The sequence below is a fragment of the Penicillium samsonianum genome (assembly GCF_028829775.1).
Source record: "Penicillium samsonianum strain IBT 33392 chromosome Unknown utg000007l_segment0_segment0, whole genome shotgun sequence".
In the NCBI taxonomy this organism is placed as follows: Eukaryota; Fungi; Ascomycota; class Eurotiomycetes; order Eurotiales; family Aspergillaceae; genus Penicillium; species Penicillium samsonianum.
In genome coordinates this window covers 3,521,070-3,540,447 of record NW_026643265.1, presented here as the reverse complement: position 1 = coordinate 3,540,447, position 19,378 = coordinate 3,521,070, and the positions used below count along the sequence as shown (strand labels likewise).

The 19,378-nt window shown below is 47.0% G+C and overlaps 6 protein-coding genes across 6 annotated transcripts; 2 read left to right on the top strand and 4 right to left on the bottom strand.

Moving 5' to 3' along the window:
* Window positions 1-45: 45 nt before the first annotated feature.
* atrA (protein kinase MEC1) lies at window positions 46-8,838 on the top strand (the record flags this gene model as incomplete). Its single annotated transcript, XM_057284896.1, has 25 exons — window positions 46-625; window positions 681-1,345; window positions 1,411-1,709; window positions 1,767-2,165; window positions 2,221-2,373; window positions 2,430-2,526; window positions 2,583-3,062; window positions 3,117-3,362; window positions 3,414-4,643; window positions 4,710-5,250; window positions 5,310-5,778; window positions 5,831-6,137; window positions 6,187-6,284; window positions 6,336-6,428; window positions 6,482-6,643; window positions 6,711-6,810; window positions 6,860-7,054; window positions 7,103-7,394; window positions 7,445-7,642; window positions 7,693-7,817; window positions 7,874-7,962; window positions 8,016-8,138; window positions 8,240-8,412; window positions 8,467-8,585; window positions 8,647-8,838. 25 exons carry the CDS (start codon window positions 46-48, stop codon window positions 8,836-8,838), a joined length of 7,425 nt encoding a protein of 2,474 aa, XP_057131162.1.
* A 365-nt stretch (window positions 8,839-9,203) lies between these two features.
* Window positions 9,204-10,225, bottom strand: N7471_012176 (RNA-binding protein with serine-rich domain 1; the record flags this gene model as incomplete). Its single annotated transcript, XM_057284895.1, has 3 exons — window positions 9,204-9,676; window positions 9,735-9,840; window positions 9,935-10,225. The coding sequence occupies 3 exons, from the start codon at window positions 10,223-10,225 to the stop codon at window positions 9,204-9,206; spliced, it is 870 nt and encodes a 289-aa protein (XP_057131161.1).
* Window positions 10,226-10,563: 338 nt separating this feature from the next.
* N7471_012175 (putative AAA family ATPase) lies at window positions 10,564-12,880 on the bottom strand (the record flags this gene model as incomplete). Its single annotated transcript, XM_057284894.1, has 2 exons — window positions 10,564-11,280; window positions 11,348-12,880. The coding sequence occupies 2 exons, from the start codon at window positions 12,878-12,880 to the stop codon at window positions 10,564-10,566; spliced, it is 2,250 nt and encodes a 749-aa protein (XP_057131160.1).
* Window positions 12,881-13,632: 752 nt separating this feature from the next.
* On the bottom strand, window positions 13,633-14,768 carry srgA (Rab family GTPase srgA; the record flags this gene model as incomplete). The annotated part of the gene is made up of 3 exons (XM_057284893.1): window positions 14,353-14,768; window positions 14,022-14,289; window positions 13,633-13,955 (listed from the first exon to the last, which is right to left on the bottom strand). The coding sequence occupies exons 1-3, from the start codon at window positions 14,380-14,382 to the stop codon at window positions 13,633-13,635; spliced, it is 621 nt and encodes a 206-aa protein (XP_057131159.1). The 5' UTR covers window positions 14,383-14,768.
* Window positions 14,769-14,978: 210 nt separating this feature from the next.
* N7471_012173 (NCA2 family protein) lies at window positions 14,979-17,432 on the bottom strand. Its single transcript, XM_057284892.1, has 4 exons — window positions 17,205-17,432; window positions 15,624-17,147; window positions 15,446-15,571; window positions 14,979-15,382 (listed from the first exon to the last, which is right to left on the bottom strand). The coding sequence occupies exons 1-4, from the start codon at window positions 17,219-17,221 to the stop codon at window positions 15,148-15,150; spliced, it is 1,902 nt and encodes a 633-aa protein (XP_057131158.1). The 5' UTR covers window positions 17,222-17,432; the 3' UTR covers window positions 14,979-15,147.
* Window positions 17,433-17,524: 92 nt separating this feature from the next.
* On the top strand, window positions 17,525-18,974 carry N7471_012172 (sterol desaturase family protein; the record flags this gene model as incomplete). Its single annotated transcript, XM_057284891.1, has 5 exons — window positions 17,525-17,530; window positions 17,908-17,930; window positions 17,983-18,223; window positions 18,271-18,356; window positions 18,416-18,974. 5 exons carry the CDS (start codon window positions 17,525-17,527, stop codon window positions 18,972-18,974), a joined length of 915 nt encoding a protein of 304 aa, XP_057131157.1.
* Window positions 18,975-19,378: the final 404 nt, after the last annotated feature.

The following is a 19,378-nucleotide window of genomic DNA, read 5'->3' as shown; positions in this document are numbered from 1 at the left end:
AAACTGAACTTTTTAAGCCTGGTACTATGAACATGTGTCTCCCATATGGCAATCGAGGGAGAGAATGAACGGGCCGCCGCGCCTGGGAACGCTTGGAGAGCTGAACCTGCCTCGTCGATCCTTGCTTCGCGTTTCGTACCGCATCTTGCAACCCAGGGGAATGAATCACACCTAACCCGGGAAACATTTGCACAGCTTCGCCAGGAACTTCTGAGTGAAATACAAAGTCAACTACGCGTTGACGAAGATGTCACAGATGTCAACAAACTCATATGCATTGTCTTAAAGGCCGGCCTAGAGATTAGCCCGAACGGGAGTACATCAGGGCAAGATCTGGAAGGGCAAGTCCTCGACTGTTTAGACATTATTCAGGCCAGCATTGAGAAAGCCCCCAAGGCTCTGTGGGAATCCTCGGACCCTCTCATCCTGGGCGAGGACATACATGCCCCTCTATTCGCATGGCTAATCCTACGACTGATCCGACTCGCCACCACCTGGACCTCCGAAACTATTCGAGAAAAGATCCAACTTCTTTGCGCGAGCCTAGCTTATTCCCAGTTCAAGCAAGCTCGTTCATTGCCCGCAAGCTATGCCGTTGCTGCATTTCTGCGTGCTTGCACGTCAGGTCCGTTTCTTACCCCCGATAATGTAGAACCATGGGCCAAATTAACATTCCCTAGATATTTTGTACTCTCTTGAAACATTTCAACGTAGCAATTCCTGGGATACACGCCTTAGAGGGTTGTCGATACCCGCCGCAAATGGATCACTTATTGAGGACACCCAAAACCTAGGTCTCTCCTCTGGATTATTCAAGAGCAACACGGCCCTTGGAGGCTTTACCCAGACTGTTTCTCTGGCCTGTCGATTGCTTGATTCGTTCAATCCGAAGGGCGAAATGCAATCCCGTGCCAAACATCATGATTTCATCCTCCGCCAAAACTTCTCGTGGGTATTGAATGGGTTTCATCGCCTTAGACAGCTCATTATCGAGTGGCTGCAGATAAAAGGAGCGCGACTCACCTCCGAAGATGCAACTGTGCCTTTGCAATATCTGACATATTTGCACCGATGTTGCGTACCTGAATCGACTTTGGCTGGACTGCTCTCAAACATGAGCCTGACTTCTACTTGGTCCCAATGCTTGTGTGGCTTTCTGAGCCTTGAGAATATAGGAAAATTGCCTTCTGTTCAGGTCATTCTAAGTCGCTTCTTGTGTGACTTGACAGACGCCGCAAAATCCTCTCAGCCTCTGATGCAGCAATTGAGGGAAACCCTGCTTCCAGTGTTGACAGAAGTCAAAGATGGCAATTCCAGCCTCCAGCTCCTTGAGTCGTGTCTATGGGTAAGCTTTCTCTCATATCTAACACAGGCAAACACAGGCGGGTTATCGAGCTAATACTAGATTAGAGTCCTCTTCAGACCTTGCATGCCCAGCTTCTAGATAAAGCACCGCCATTGACAGTCTGCTCACCCAACGGGTCACCAGGGGATGTTTACGAGGAGTCAGATACGGCATTTCAGAGAGCCGGGGTTTTACACCAAGCGGAGCCGAATGAATATTCCCGGGCACCGAAGCGGCTATGTCTCCCAGGTTTTCCAACAGGATCTACCAATGATGGCCTGTTTCATTTGCTTGTGGGGAATATATCAGCGATTCTGCAATCTGACTGTGGCAAAACGATGGCAGATCTGCGCACCTCCATCCAGTGAGTCGACAATGGATACCCCTCAAGGTGTGAAATGCTGATTTATCCGTGTAAAAGACTATCCTACGAGGAACTTTCTGAATCTAAAAAAACTGAGCTATTGGACATCCTAGGCAAAATTTGCTGTGCAACGGCAGAGAAGCTTTTGAAGAAGCCCTCGGATGTCATAAAACGAGAGACACTCTTTTGTCAAACATGTGATACGGATCAATATCAGAATGATCGTGCGGGAAATGAGGAGCATCCCGGATTTGAGGAGATATGGTCACTATTCAATTTCATCTTACCCAGGCTTACACGCACGCCCGGTCCTCGGATATCTGCAATGGTCGCACTCAGAAGAATTTTGATGCACGCTCCAAACTCCAGTCAAATGCATATTTCAAACTCTGCCTCCGGAGAATTCTGTCTTCACTCGCTTCGGAGCTCAATCAGAGAATTGCGTGTTGCAACTGGGTGCGTTCCATGGTCCTTAAAGGCACACTGGCACTGGATACTGACCATTATATAGACATTCCGTCGTAGCTTTTGTGCGCTCAAATCTACCAACAGATATCCGTCGGGCCAATTTCGTTGTTGTGCTTGAGTGGCTTAAAAATCTCTCCGGAAAAAATGATATGCCGTTACAGGAAGCTTGTATCATAACACTCTGTGGGCTGGCAACGTGCGTTTCTACTTTCCAAAATCTCGTTACTTCATCTCACGATTCGTTGTATATAGTGTCTCGGAAGATGAAGAGAAGAACATCATTCTCCTTCGGCTCTTGGAGTACCTTGGTCATCCAAACCCCTACATTTGCGCCGTGGCTTACAACGAGGTGAGTACCCCTAGCATTATACTTCCGATATGGTGACAGCTTACCTCTGAATTTAGCTATCCAAACTTGCCCAGCAATTTTCCTTAACACCTGCTGGCCTCTTTCGGCCTTACTGGAGGACCCTTTCGGTGACTGTGGTCAAGAACCTCCAATCTCGCCCGTATATGGCTGAACAGCTATGTGATTTACTTGGCATGAAGGTTGATGGTTTCCTACGATTGACAGAAGTCCATGTCTTGCCCTACCTGGTCTTGACACGAAAACGAGACATCATTTGCAGAATTGGGGCTAGTCGCAACGAAGGCGAGTCTGCTTTTGATGTTTGCTCCGAGAAGAATAACCTGGCTGCAATCCTTGCTTTCCTTCTATCTCAGCAATCAGACAACCCGGAGGGTATGATCATGTCTCTTCTAGCAGATATAGACCCCGCATTCAAGGGTCGATCTTTGGCGGAGTTGGTGAGGATTGAACCAATTCTCATTGCTTGTGACTTGCTGAAGAGCCTTGGCGATGCAGGTGAGCAAAAGAAAGAGAGGGTATGTTCTTGTTTCTTTCCACCCCTTCTACGCCGCTAATGATAGTCCCTCCAGTTCAACCAAGCCCTCCATCGATTAGCCACTTTTGTTCCGCGAAAGATTGCACATGGAAGTTCGTCGAAGAAAGCGGATCTAAGTCACTTCATCGAGGAGCACGTTCTCGGTATTATCACACAATTCGCAAATGCCATTAATGACTTCCAAGTGAGACAAACTTTGGCAGAGAAGAGAAGAAACATCAAAGCCATTGAAGAGATGATCAATATCGCCCAGGGTCATGTTAGCAGTGCATTGCCTCAAGTATGTATACAGCCTTGCAAATCGGTCAATTTTAGTAACTAAACATCGCAGGTTTGTGCATGCCTTCGATCCGCGCTGGAGATCGAAGAACTGTGTGATTATGCATTCTCTGCGTGGAAGACATTGATCAGCTCTCTTAGCGAAGAGGACCTTGAGCCAATAATTGATCAAACGCTAGCGATTGTGATCAGATATTGGGATAACCTGACCGAAGATAGCAGGAACCGCGCATGTCAACTCATCGATTATATTTTGACGAATCACTCGAGTCTTGTGCGAGATACTTTCAACACCATGCCTTCCCTTGCATCCATTCCAGAGATGGCTGCCTTTGATGCCAAAATCAATGACATGAGAGCCCAAATGGACGTTCGAAGTCAGTTTCTGGCGTTAATTCGTCGCTGCCAGAGTGAAAATGCCACCGTTGTTGAACAAGCTCTAATGGAGTTGGCCCCTTTTCTGTCAGCAAATGAGGAGTTTCTCCATGACTCTGTTCTGAGTGAACAACCAGACCCTGTGATTGCTCAGCTAACTAGGTCATTACTGGACTGCTGTGTTAAGTTCAGTACCACCTCAGACACCATTACTTTATTGTCAGCTCGATGTCTAGGGCTTGTCGGCTGTCTCGATCCAAACCGAGTCGAAACAATCAAAGAGAAGAAGGATATACTTGTCTTGTCCAACTTTGACAGAATGGAAGAAACAGTCGCATTCATTCTTTTCTTCCTCCAACACGTTTTGGTTGATGCATTCTTGTCTGCTTCCAATACTAGGGCTCAGGGTTTTCTTGCATGGGCCATGCAAGGCCTGCTCAAATTTTGCAAATTGAATGCGGTATTGACCCAACGCTCTCGCGATTTGCAAGGCGATGAGAAATATCAACGCTGGATGGAGCTTCCGGAAAGTGTTCGCAACACTCTCACGCCATTTCTTACATCTACCTATACGGTCACTGTTGTGACCAATCATACTGAGGTCGACTATCCGCTCTTTTCCCCTAAATTGACTCACAGTGAGTGGCTTCGAACATTGGTGCAAGATCTTTTACAAACTGGGAATGGAGACAACGCAAAAATGGTCTTCTCAATATCGAGTCGTGTTGTGAAGGGCCAAGACATTTCCATCTCTTCGTTCCTTTTGCCATTTGCGGTCCTGAACCGCATCGTGGGAGGGACTGAACAAGAACAACAAAATCTTCAGCACGAATTGATGAGCGTTCTTTCACATCCTATTCCGGAGACAAACAACAATGCTCGCGAGACGATCATAAGCAGTAGCCAGGTGAGAATCCCCGTGGAATTGAACTGGCTTTCCTAGTACTGACAATGACACTTTCTTCGATGATAGAGCGTTTTTGAAGTGCTAGACTACCTGTCTCGATGGCTGCAAGGAAAGAAAAAGCATCTCAATGGCCTCAATCACAATTCCAACCAAACGAGTCGTTCCCATAAAGATCAAAGCCGTGACGCGCTCATTGATAAATACTCATCGCAGATCAAGTCTGTCGAAAATCTCTTATCCTCAATACCGCCAGAGATCATCTCTAAGCGAGCTGTTGAATGTAAATCATTCTCCAAAGCACTTTTCCATTGGGAACAGTACATTCGAAAATCCAAGGTCCACGGAGAATCACAAGAGAGGTCCAGCCTCGAGCCTCTATACCAAAGGTTACAAGACATCTATAGCCAGATTGACGAACCCGATGGGATTGAAGGCATCTCAAGCCACTTGTCCGCGCTAGACATTGACCAGCAGATCCTTGAGCACCGGAAAGCTGGGAGATGGGCCACGGCGCAGAGTTGGTACGAGCTACAACTGGAGAAGGAACCTGACAATGTCGATGCGCAATGGAATCTTGTGACCTGTCTCAAAGAATCTGGCCAACAAGGTAAGATCAAACATGAGACATTTTTTACATGCGCTATCTTCTTGCTCACCGTTATATAGATGCTATTCTCACTCGTTTCGAGGTTCTCAAAGAAAATGAGTCGGCGGCTTCGCGGTTCCTGCCCTTTGCGGTTGAAGCTTCATGGATAATGAGCAGATGGGACAAGCTAGAGGGTTATCTTGACCTTTGTGCCAAACAAGGAACTGAAGAGTTCAATGTTGGGATAGGCTCGGCCCTTGATGCTCTTCGTCAAAAGCAAGACGAGTCATTTACTGATAAAATCAACGAGCTCAGGCTCAACGTTGCCCGATCACTAACCACAAATTCGGTGGCATCTCTACAAGCATGCCATAATGACATGCTCCGGTTACATGCCTTGTCGGAGGTCGAATCCATTGCCAAAGCACAATCAGGTCAATCGCGCCCGGGCTTGCTGGGTGCCCTAGACCGACGGTTGGATGTTTTGGGTGGCTACCTTTCCGATAAACAATACCTATTGGGATTGAGACGAGCCACAATGGAGCTAGCGTGAGTTGACGATCCACAAAAGACGAGACAGATAGCTAAAAGTACGATACAGGGGCGAGTTTGCGGATTCTGATATATCCGCTGCATGGCTCACCAGTGCTCGTCTTTCAAGGAAAGGCAATTTCAGCAGTCAAGCGTATCACTCAATGCTCAATGCAGCACGGTTGAAAGATAGATCTGCTTCCATAGAACACGCCCGACTCCTCTGGAAAGATGGACACCATCGAAAAGCCATTCAGACTCTAGAGGGTGCGATTTCTGCTAACGAAGTTACCCCCAGTACATCTTCTTCGGTTGAAATTGAAGCTATGTCGTTTCTCTCGGGTCGTGGGCAGCATCAAAATGAGTCTACTGCTCTCGTAAGTTGCACAGCACAGTTCACATGGACTAGAATACTGACCTATCTAGGCTCATCTGATGCTAGCCAAATGGACGGACAGGGCTGGTCAGACCCACTCTCAGGCCATTGTCCAGAGATATCGAGAGGCCATCAAGCTGTATCCAAAGTAAGTTGGACTACCACCACTTTGACACGGTCAGTTCTAATGGGCAAACAGGTGGGAAAGGGCACACTATTACCTGGGGAAGCATTACAATAAAATTTTGGAGTCTGAGAAGGCCAAGCCGATGGGAAAGGAAGCACAGATATAGTCAGTTGATCAGACTTCCCATTCCTTACCTGACACTGACTAATATTGCACAGCTTGAGTGGAGAAGCCACAAAGCTTGTCATTGACAATTATCTTCGCTCGCTGACATATGGGACCAAATATGTCTTCCAGACTTTACCCAAGCTTCTGACCCTCTGGCTTGAACATGCCTCGATTGTTGAACAGCCCATTGATCCGAAGAGAGGTGATAACGAGTAAGAGAACGTTTACCGGTGTGGTCATTGGTAAACATTTGCTAATGATCGATTCGCCACACACTAGGGAATTTCAAAAGCATACACAAGCGCAACGAAAGAAGAGCCTCGATGAGATGCATGCACAACTGAAGAAATTCATCGATAAACGCTTGCAAGCGGCTCTGGTGGGTTTACGAGATGTGATTTTCCCGGATAGCTAGCTGACAGTTGTAGTTGTTCACAATCCTACCCCAAGTGGTTGCCAGGATCTGTCACCCTAACATCACAGTCTATGATCTGTTGACGCGGATTGTAGCAAAGGCGGTTCACAACTTCCCACAGCAAGGTCTATGGACAGTCCTTGCCGTTGTCAAATCCTCCAACAAGGAGCGAGCTAAAAGGGGATATAATTGCCTACAGAAGATCATAGTAAGCAGAGTCTGCCTAAATCAGAGTACGAGAGACTAACTTGTTCAGGACTACGGTAACAAGTCAAAGGGAGAATCCTCAACGGCGTCTGAAATCCGTCGCATGATCACCCAAGGTACAAAGTTCTCAGAGGAACTACTCCAACTTTGCCTTGCTCCGGTGGAGGAAAAGTCATCTCGAGTTCAACTCGGCCGCAATCTAGGGTTTAATCATAAAGTTGCGCCATGCCGATTGGTGGTGCCTTTCCAGGCAATGTTGATCCCCAGTCTCCCTGCCAGTCAGAACATCGAATATATCAAAGGCTTTAGGGCCTTCCCTCGGGATCCAACAACCATTGAGGGTACGGTTATCAACTTCCTATTCCCGCAAAGACAAACTAACCGAAATTAGCTGTTTTGGATGAAGCACAGATTTTGAACTCGCTCCAAAAGCCACGAAAGATTAGCCTGCGAGGATCTGATGGGAAGATCTATAACGCACTTTGCAAGCCCAAAGACGATTTGCGCAAGGATCAACGTCTCATGGAATTCAACAACATGATCAACCGGTTCCTAAAGAGAGACGTCGAATCAAGCAAGCGGCGCATGTGTAAGTGATTCGTTGAACTTTGGGCCATTCCAATGGCTAACCCGGAACAGACATCAAAACATACGCTGTGACGCCTCTAAACGAGGAATGTGGTCTTATTGAATGGGTTGATAACCTCCGCACACTCAGAGAGATCATCATCAAGTTGCTGCGCGAAAGAGGCATATCGCCAAACGTAGGTACACCACATCTAACGCTATACCCAGGCCGTGTTATTAACGTGTGAAATAGTACAACGAGATCAGGCATAATTTGAACGAAATCTGCGCTGATCGATCATTCGCAAAGTTGCCCTTATTCACCACTAACATCCTGGCCAAGTAAATCTTCCGTGTCAACATCACCCGTGAGTTCACTATACTGACAGTAACAGGCTTCCGCCTGTTCTTCATGAGTGGTTCATCGAGATGTTTCCTGAAACAGAGGCATGGTTTACAGCGAGACTGAGGTATACACGATCTTCGGCTGTGATGTCAATGGTGGGATATGTTCTTGGGTATGTTCTCCCGCCGTTCAATGTTTTGAGGGCTCTCTATCTGCTTTCGCCTAGTTCCCTAGAGTTGCATCCCGCTAACCAGTTTTCTTTTCTATACAAAGTCTGGGCGATCGACATGGCGAAAACCTTTCATTTGAAGAAGGAACAGGCGGCCTCCTTCATGTTGATTTCAACTGTCTCTTTGACAAGGGTCAAACGTTTGAAAAGCCCGAGGTGGTACCATTCCGATTGACTCATAACATGATCGATGCCTTTGGCGCTTACGGGTACAATGGTTAGTTTGAAGATATCCTCGAGTTTTACTCTTACGCTAATCTCCAAGGTATAGGTCCCTTCAGAAGGACCTGTGAAATTACGCTAAGCCTGCTGCGACAAAACGAGGATGCCTTGATGACTGTGCTCGAGACATTTTTGCATGATCCAACAACCGATTTCATTGGGAAGAGAGTGAGTACATTTCAACTCCGGTTCCCAACAAGTCACCTCCTAACAAGTCTCTTTACCCCAGCGTCGCACCCATGTGAATGTCCCGGATACACCGGCTGGCGTTTTAGAAGATGTTCGAAACAAACTCCGTGGCTTCATGTCTAAGCAGCCCATTGCACTTTCGGTGGATGGTCAGGTGGATGAATTGATCATACAAGCAACGGATAAGAAGAAACTGGCGTCAATGTACATCGGATGGTGTTCGTTCTTCTGATGATTTTTTTCTCTCTTGGAGGTGGTACAATTTATTTAAGTCATGCATAAAAAAGTGTAGCTCTACCATCCTCCCCTGTTGTTATCTTTGCTCCTACCGCTATTTCATATTTTACCTAACAAGGTCTATCATATCCTACTTCTCAACAACTGAGTATGTATACATACTGACTACCAGACGGGGGCTGCAAAATCTTGTAATCCTTACATTAAAAATGGCAATGGAATTTGTTGGCTGTTGCGTAGAACTAGCTACTCTGGATATCTTGCGAGGGAAATTCAGTTGCCCGCACCGAAGATTACGCGCAATCCCCCGCTAGGGCTGAACCAATACACAAAGACAAGAGACCGCAAAACTCTCGGTGTTTAATTTCGATTGTGGCCCCGGTTCCGGTTTGGACTGCGACTTCGACTGCTGTAACCATAACTGCTGTAGCTTGGGCTCCGGCGTCGGTGATGCCGCGAGTCTGTGCGAGGACTACCTCTGCGCGGCGGTGGTGAGCGAGATCGAGAGGAGTATGACCGAGAACGAACAGGAGATCGTGATCTTGATGCAGTCTGGGGCCTATAAATGTCATGGCGTTCTGTAGGTCGACCGCCTCCGTGCCGTCTGGGCGGAGATGACGGGCCTACATATGGTCCTCGACCGTATCTGGGGCGACCGCCATTCCCTCGAATTGACGCAGGGGGTGGCGAGCGTGAGAATTTGCGGCGAGGGAGAACGATTGAGACATTCAGGATGGCCCCATCAAGCTGAGCCTCGTGCATGTGGGCAATAGCTGCCTCCGCGTCAGCGGGGTCGTAGTAAAGGATATACGCAGTCCCCCTGTTTGTCATGACTGTAAGAGTGTTAGGAGACAGACAAATCTCGAGGCGCGAGTCAAAAGCGAGTCTTACAAGCTTTGTTGATCGGAAGATCGAGATACTCTATCTCCCCAAAGCCCCCGAAGATTTCTCGGATGTGATTTTCTGTGACATTTTTTGTCAATTTTTCTACCACGATCTGTTGAGATGGAGGGAAAATCAGCTTTAACTTCACAGATAGGTGGCTGCCACTGCCAGTGGTGGACAGCCATATCACAGAGACTGGCACTTACCTTCGAACTTCTCGGAGGGCTAGGGTTGGGAGTAAGTGAGCGGCTTTCGCTCCGGCTATTGTAACGGCGACCACCTCGACTGCGGCTGCGAGATCGGGTTCTGCCACGAGACGGGGATCGGGATCGGGTTTTTGAACGATGGCGATCGCGTCGTCCTTGTGACGGACTTCGGGTAAGACTTCGGGATGGGCTTTCGCTTCGGGGTTTCGAATGATATAAAGAGCGCGACCGTTCTCGGTCCTGCTCTGGTGAACGTAGAGGCGATTGTCCACGAGGCGATCTCATAGACATGTTTAAGATTCAGCGCACGGCGCGCCAAATGGATCCCAGTGCTTCAAGTGGTACAAATTGGATATGTAGAGTAAGCAGCTCTAGATGACCGACAATTGAAATAGGATATTTGAAAAGAGATGGAATACTATGCCAAAAGAGAGAGAGAAGGGGGGGGGGGGGGAGAGAGAGAAAGAGAGAAGAGAGGTTGAGGGAAGGGATATTACACATTTTGGCACTAACCTAATTCAGTAATCACCTAGGGACACTTTATATGAACTTCAAATGACTTTAACTGACTTCAAGAACTTATATAACTTTTATTATACAGCAAAGTCTACATATGTAGGTATTTACTTCTAGCCCTCTCTCCATCTCTCATACTCTTGGATGACGGTATCCGTGATTTGCCGCCGCACTTGTCCCAGTGCATATTCAAAGTGTTTCCACTGCACATCTTGCTCCTGCTGTGTTTCCTCCTCCTCATCAAGTGCTGCATCTCCGGCGGTTTCACAGATGCTCACAATCTCGGCGCCAGAATAGCCCTCAGTCAGAGATGCCAGATTATCCAAGTCAACTTCTGGGTTCACCACAGACTTATTGGTCCAGATGCGCAGTATTTCCCTGCGCGCCTCAAAGTCCGGAGGGCCAATATAAAGAATATTGTCCAATCGCCCAGGTCGCATCAATGCAGGGTCTAAGACATCGGGCTTGTTTGTTGCAGCAATGACCAACACGTTTCGGAGCTCCTCAATACCGTCCATTTCGTTTAGCAAAGTTGTAAGAACATTGACTCCTCCTGAACTACTGCTGCGTCGAGCAGCAATGGCATCAATCTCATCGAAGAATATGATACTTGGTCGTGCTGCTCGGGCCTTTCTGAAGATCTCTCTCAATGATCGCTCAGACTCTCCAACGTACATGCTGAGAATCTCTGCACCTTTGACTGCCAGGAAGTTCAGCCCCGCCTCTGTGGCTAGGGCTTTGACAGTCAGTGTCTTGGAACAACCTGGCGGCCCATAAAGTAAAACACCCTTTTTACTATTCACGTTAAGTCTGCGCATCCGTTGGGGATACTAGAGGTTTAAAAGGAAGATTAGTTTTCAAGGCAAGGGTTTTCTGGGACTCGAATACAGATCTTACCTTCAAGGGTCGCTCAACGGCTTGTTGGAGGCGTTTTTTGATATCATGCTGTCCACCAATGTCTGACCATCTCACCTTTGGGGTTTCCAAGAATACTTCCCGCATGGCTGTGGGACGAATCTCCTGCAAGGAAAGCAGAATATCTGATTCTTGTATCTCCAATGAGATGGTTAATTCATCAGCGCTGGAACCTCCATGGTGCGAGCTATACGGGTCGATCGGGTTGGCCAGTATGGCTGTGGAATTTTGGCCCAACAGTTGTCGTTGTCGGGCTTTGCGACAGACCAATTGTAGAAGAGCGAAAAGGTCGGCTCCAACGTATCCGTGCGTCTTTTCTGCTAGTAGCTCTACCAGCTCGTCGGTCAAACCGGCAGATACTGGCCCCCGAATGGCATGTAGTATTTCAGCTCGGTCCTGAGCGGTAGGGACTTGTATCTCAATTTCAGTCCCAAGTCGATGAGGCGTTCTGAGGGCATCATCGACTTGATTGGGGTGTCTCGTTGCGGCCACCACGAGGATCGATGTATTTCGGATAGCATCTAGATTCTCGCAAAGGACAGATGCAAGGGACTGAGACTCGATCGAGGTTCGCTTAGGGGCGATAAATTCCAACTGGTCGATGATGATCACACTGGGGTTAGAGCGAGCCGCCTCCTGGAAGATATTGCGCAGCTTAACCTCGCCCTCATTGATACTTCGCCCCAAAGTTGACATGCCGATTCTGAATGTTTGCTTCCAGCCAGCCTTCTCGATCTGTTCTAGGAGACTCGTTTTTCCAGTCCCCTTTGGTCCATAGAGTAAAATCCCTCGGCTGTTCTCGTAGAATGATGGCATCGCCGGCTTCCGCGGATCAAAATTGTAATCAGACAAGCTTTCATTGATGTCATCAATCTGGCGGGAGAGGCCTCCAAGGCCAGTGGATTGCACCGCTATGCCTGAGGACCTTTCTTCTTTTCTTTCTGTGACTGGCCCAAGGGAAACCTTCGAGGCCTCTGTGAATTGAAAAAGGGTATGACTAGAGTGAGGGTTCTGTGAATGTATGTTAACCACTCGAAAACTCCTGGGTTGGCCCTTGAGCTCCAGCTCAAAAGTCAAGCCCGTCGTCAAACACCCGCATCGGAGAAGCTTTTCTTCCAGGGCCCATTCCCAGTGGGATCTGTGACTTTCTGAAATTGAGCCATGTTTGGCAATTTTCTCGGGATCTGAACAGTCTTCCAATGTCACTAGGTCGATGTTTTCTAGGGAGCCTTCAGCCCTGGTGATAGAAACTTTCTCTCCGATCTTGATGTCATAGCATTCCTGCAGTGTCCTTGATATTTGCATAACTGTGCTCTGGATGTTCTCTGACGCATACCATGCTATGGCAGTCTGCGGCGGCCCATCGGCTTGCCTCAGCGTGCAGATGCTCTCTGTTTGAAGCCTTAGAGCAGCTAACGAAGAGGAAGATAGATAGACACGAAATGCATCTTTGAAGTCCTTTCGTGCCTGCTGCTTTGACAATGGACGAGCAGTAAAACTTCGGGCGTCAGACATGATATGAAAAAAAAGACTTGGACGTGTTTGGCAATAGGAAAGTTGATATTCCCGGAAATCCTGTCTCTTGTTTTTTTGTAGTGGTCTTTTTCTCTCTCTCTTCTGTGTCGAATATGTTAGAAGCTGAAGATCATGGACGAAGATTTTACTGCATGAGACCTCTTAATATCGAAAGTCGTAAAGAATAATATCCAGTCCGAATATTCCAGAGTTTTTGGTGGGGGGAGGAGGGGCAACTCCGGGAACGGTGAAATTGAACAGGATTGTCCCCAATTGGTTAAATAAAGACTTCAATATTTGGTCTATCGAGAAGGAAAGGGAGACAAAAAAAACTATTAAGAAGAGTATCCAAAGGAAAAAAGATCCAAGTGAAAAGAGAAATAATGGAAAGATTTAAAGAAAAGTGGGTCACCCGGTTGGGACATCGCTGTATTCAACCTACCTTATAGCTATGTATACTAGTACTTACAATGTACAATGAGATATAGGAGGTAAATAAAGTATAGGCACAGAATACGTCAAGGTATCACAGGTTATGGACAGGTTTGTATGATACTCGAATGTCCATAGGCGCCAACTCTTCAGGCATAAAACTTGGACATTCAGATCTTGGCACATGATAATGTAGTGAGCAAAACAAAAACGAGATATTGACGGAAAAGAATAAAGCGCGGGGGGAAATAAGAAACATGTGGTAGCTTAAAACACGACAGGGGAGATCATGGGCAAAAGACAGAGTGGTGATACAGCAACTAACAACACTTGCCCCCAGAGTTGCCATTTGGACCGGAGCCTTGCTGGTCTATATTAACGCCCTGAGAACCAGATTGTTCGGTCTTGGAAGTGTCCATCCCTTTCTTGATATCCGATGCAAGGCTGTAAAACGCCTTCTCAATGTTGATGTTGTTCTTGGCCGAAACCTCGAGGAAGGGAATGCCAAGTTCATCGGCGAGCTGCTGGCCTTGTTCAGTAGAAACCGCCCTTTTCTCTTCCCAGTCGCACTTATTTCCGATGAGGATCTTGTGTACACCTTCACTGGCATGTTGCTCGACGTTTGAAAACCAGGTCCGGATGTCTAAAGAAAGCAGAAGAAAAAAGGTCAGGCACATCTAGCGGACTAGGAGAGGGGGAGGAGTCCTACTTTGGAATGATCGTTCATCTGTCACGTCGTAGACCAACAGAATACCCATGGCACCTCGGTAGTATGCCGTCGTGATAGTCCGAAAGCGCTCCTGGCCTGCAGTGTCCCAGATCTGCAACTTCACCCTCTTGCCGTCCAACTCGATCGTACGAATTTTGAAGTCAATCCCGATTGTAGTGATGAATGATGGGGTAAAGGAGTCTTCGCTGAATCGCAGTAGACAACATGATTTACCAACGCCCGAGTCCCCGATCAACAACAGTTTAATCTATGACGAAGTTAACACTGTCAGGGCTGTGTGGGGTTGTTAGATTTTGAAGTGAATACTAACCAGGAAATCGTAATTCCGTGTGCCAGCCATTATGGATTATGGCGATGTTTCGAGTAGAAATTAAGCGCCGAAGCTAGCAGCACCGTGGAGGATGGATAGGAGACCGAGGTGATCCGGATATTCGTCAAGTCGGGTGACAAGGGTTATTGGTTGTGAGGAAGTGGTTTGTGGTAAAGCGGGAGAAGTAGATGCTGCTGCAGGATGAATCGGAGCAATCAGGTGGTTTAGGTTGATGGTTTTCCCAAGTTGCCTCGAGGACTTATCAGGAGCTTCGTCAAATGCTGGAAGTGATCCGCCCAGGCTGATAAAAGGGCAGGAATATGAAAGGTTTGTAGACTTCAAGCAAAGATCCACAATCAAGCATACATGAGCTAAAGATTTTGGAGTGTTTTATGGGAAAGGAGGTAGAACGATGCACCACCTACGGAGTGGAGGTGATGACGGTACGGTAAGGAGGATCTCGGTATGTTATGTAAGCAACATCATGGGCCCCCGGGGCGGATAACACCCAACCTCCAAGGCTTGAACTTGCCTGGACTACTTAGGCATATACTGGCATATAATTTAGAAATGTTATATTCATGTTAGATACACTTTGATATAATTGATGCGTATTATGTATATGTCGCTGGAAAGTCTCAAATATTATACAAATCTGGGCTCCCAACCCTAAGAAGACAGCAATTGTATACATGATTTGCGTGACTACATACCTCTTCTAATATCTAATTGTATGTTGATATGTAGTATAACAGGTATTTATAGGGTGTAAATACCTGTTGCCACCAACACCTATTAAAAATACGCCCATCTCATCCTTTCGATCACGCGAAGTTGCTTGTCCACTCCATTCTGAACATTCAAGAGATCATGGATGTCTTCTCGGAACTCTTCGTACTGCATTCTTCCAGAAATTATCTTCACATGCTGAAGAAGAGCCTCTGCCTCGCATATCAATTGCCCAGCATCCTTGTAAGCGAGAATCCCATTGGATAAAACCGCAGAGGAAGTCAAAATGCGGGCCACATTCCTGCATGTAAAGTATCAGCATTAGCCTTGTGAAACGTTGTACACCAGTTTGAGATCATCATACCGCAATCCACGTCTCAGCTCATGTCGCTGCTTGCCCTTTCGCAATCCTCGTCGGCTGCCGAGAAGACCACCTAGCCACCTCATAGTTGCAAAGGAAACCAAGATCCCAGGAGTCAACCCAACAAATCTAAAAGATATTAATGGTTAGGAAAGAAAAGGGGGAAGGAGACCCGACATACCCAAATACAAGCTCCTGGCTCTTCAGCAAAGCATCGATACCACTGATGGCAATTTCCACGTCGACCTTCGTCTTCTGGATCTGGATCAAAAGGGCACGGACGAGATCGCCTCTAACGGTTCCAACAAATGGCGACCGCAGGTCCCTTTCATATGCTTTAAGAACGGGAGTCAAATCACCCTCTTTAACAGAATTAACGATGGCAGTGGTATCCGCCACCACACCCTGGTGAAGATCCGGGCGATCGCGGACAAAGTCCACTACCATTCTCTCTAGACTCGCCCGATCAGCGAGCAGGCTATTCTTGCTCATTATCGCAATCTCGCTTTTTTCGTCATGTCTGATCGTCCCAATGAGTTTTCGGATTGGTTCCACAACCCAATTACCCCAAAAATCGATAGTGGTGGAACCAATATCAACAATCGACTGGATGATTTCCTCTTGTCGGTTGGCCAAAAATCTCATCGATGCACTTCCTGAAAGGAGAGCGGCTGAGACTGGTAACCAATAACGGACTATGCATGAAGGGCGCCCGTGGCAACGAATAAATAATGACACTGAAGTGGTATGGTTTGGCAACTTCTCTTGAAGAACATGCACAAGTCGCTCAATCAAGTCCAAAGGTTTATGCACGGGATTCTCCCCTTGTTTGTGCATTTCAGTGTCGTCAATATTCCTCTCCAGAGTGGCGAATACTCCCTGTTCCAATTCGTGAGTGCTAGGCTCAAGTGCTATATGATGAAAAATGGCTTCGATTAGGACCACTGCTCTGTGAACTGCATCGCACCACTGGGTGTTGATAATCCCGGGGCTTAAACTCGCGGAGTCGTTCGCTTCGAAAAGATGCCATCCCTCCATCAGAAGGCCCAGGCTGCTGGTATGGAGGTCTTTCATTTTCAGGAGCAAGTCTCGTTTCTGTCGCATTTCTGCCCGGGATGATCTAATTGGGGATACCAAATGTGCGCGTATGGAGTGTCCTCCGAGTTTCCAGGCACTTTGGCGGGCAATCTGGTAAAATCGAGACCACCTGGCAGTGATGGATGGGGCTTCTTGGCAGATTTGAGCGGCGCATGCATCCTTCGTCCACCGGCAGAATTGCGCTGGAGATTTCTGAACGGTATACAGACCGCTATACCAGATAGATCCCAGCATCTCACCCCAGTAATATGTCTCATCGTGCAGTTGAAGTGTTTGATCCAGGAGGGTATTCATGACCAATCCCGATGCCTGAATGGCAGCCTTTGCGGCCACTATCCATACATGATCCGAGAGTTGTACACTAGTTCCTTCACTGAGAGTGGTCTGTACTTGGAGGCGAGAGAAAGTACCCGAAAGTAAATCTGCCAACCGACTGGGAGGTAGAAGGGATTGGGTCTTTGATGTCACCGAAATGGAGTTGATGAGATCTTGCAATTGGCCAATTGACTCAAGAGATCCGGTGGATAAATCTGTGGCTTCCAATCCTTGTGGGCTTGAGATCTGTTGCTGAAGGCGATCAAGCTGACTGTTGACGCCACAAACAGTTCTGTGGGAAAAAACAATTTGAGTACCCAGTGTTTTTCGGGAATTGAGTCACACTCACTCTCGTATAACAGACATTCCAGGATCTTCCAATGATATGAGGTACAGCCACCCTCAAGAGCTGACCATAGTACCTAGGGAGGTATGGATATGTATTGTAGAGACTACAGAAGAAATGTCGTCATGGTAGAAGAGTGTAAATAATGCAAACAATGCAAAATATATAGGCAAATATGTGCAAACTGTGCAAACTGTGCAAACTGTGCTTGAGCCTACACGGTAGAGAACATACTGGGTCACGGGGTCATATTGTAGACACGCAAAGAAAGTAATTTACTTCCCATTTACTTCATTTACTTTGAAGACAATCAAAAAAAGAAAATGATCGTAAGATGTACTATAATATATAGAAATGGTCTTTAGTAAAGGGTCTGGATTTTCGCTGGAGTCACCGGGATGTTCTTTCAACCAAACAAAAACCAGCGAAATCCGCATTACCTGATTTCATGCAGGTGGGGTGATCTCGGGGATCGGCTTCCCAGTGGCCTTACCCCTACGTTCAGGGGGAAAAAAAAAAGTTGATCTCGCCACGTCGGGATTGGACTGTCCTTGATCTTCTTGATCTTATCCCTTTTTTCTTTATAACCATTGATAGAATCACTCGGACTTTGGTTTCACAGCATCTATCTTCCCTTTTATTCTTTTTTCTTCTTTCTAACTTCTGACTTCCTGATTTCTACTTTTCCTACTTACTTGCTGAAAAGAAGAGAACAACAACCTTTGCAATGTACGATGTGATTATGTCCTTTACGTGTCATAGTATCTAACATCCCATATAGGAATTCAACGGTCTTGTCCTCAGGGACATACTGGGGCCAATTCGAGGAGATTGGCAAGTACAATGCCGACCTGAATGTAGCAGAGAGGTTGTGGGCAGCCTGGTATGCTTGGATGCAGAACGATGTCCTGGCCACTGGAATCATGTCATTCGTCATGCATGAACTGGTTTACTTCGGTCGCTCGCTACCTTGGATTTTCATCGACACATTGGGCATGTTCAACCGCTACAAGATTCAGGGTGTAAGTAGCACCTTTCAGTTCATCCAGTCACCTCTAATACTATGCAGAACAAGATCCCATCGCTACGGGAACAGTGGGATTGCGCCAAATTCGTGCTCTTGAGTCATTTCACTGTCGAACTACCCCAGATCTGGTAAGACTTGAATCTCATTCCAAATTCTGCCATTTTCGAGGGTCTAACATACATGCTAGGCTCTTCCACCCCTTGGCACAATTCTGTGGACTCTCAACTTCGATCCCATTCCCTACCCTTTGGACCATGGCATATCAGATTGCAATCTTCTTTGTGATGGAGGATACCTGGCATTACTTCTCCCACCGTGCTCTTCATTGGGGTCCCCTCTACAAGGCCATTCACAAGATCCACCACCAGTACTCGGCCCCCTTCGGCTTGGCTGCTGAATATGCCTCACCGATTGAGGTGATGATCTTGGGCTTCGGAACTATCGGGTGCCCGATCGTTTGGTGTGCGATGACAGGTGAACTGCACATTCTTACCATGTACATCTGGATCGTCTTGCGCTTGTTCCAGGCCATTGATGCTCACAGCGGTTATGAATTCCCATGGAGTCTTCACCACTTCCTTCCCTTCTGGGCTGGTGCCGATCACCACGATCTCCACCATGAGAAGTTCATCGGCAACTATTCCAGCAGCTTCCGGTGGTGGGATTATGTCCTTGACACCGAGTACACTCCAGATGCGCTGAAGCGCCGGAGGGAAAACAAAGCCAAGGTTTCGAAGGCCCAGTAGGCGGTTTGCCTGTTTACCTTTCTTCGTCCGCATTATGCTTGCCTCTTCAAATCCCTATTGGGGTATTTCTCTACAGTGTTCGGTCCTAGATATTGTCCAGTGAGTGTGCAGCTTCTCATGATACTTATTATCTTCGGGATAGTAATGTGATAATGTATTTAATATTTCAATATGTCTTGTGATAGGATGAGCCATTTTAGATTTTCAATAGAACCACTACTAATAATACATTTCAATTGCCCAAGAAAAGGTTACCTAGTTGGCTTCCTCGTATTATCGTAATATAAAACGGCAATAATCTATACATCAATCACAAAGTGCATAGCTGCCATGCAGGTTTCGCTATTTGGGCCCTCTAGGACATGGGAAGCATGGTTATGATGGTATTAAACGTGTTTCACAAG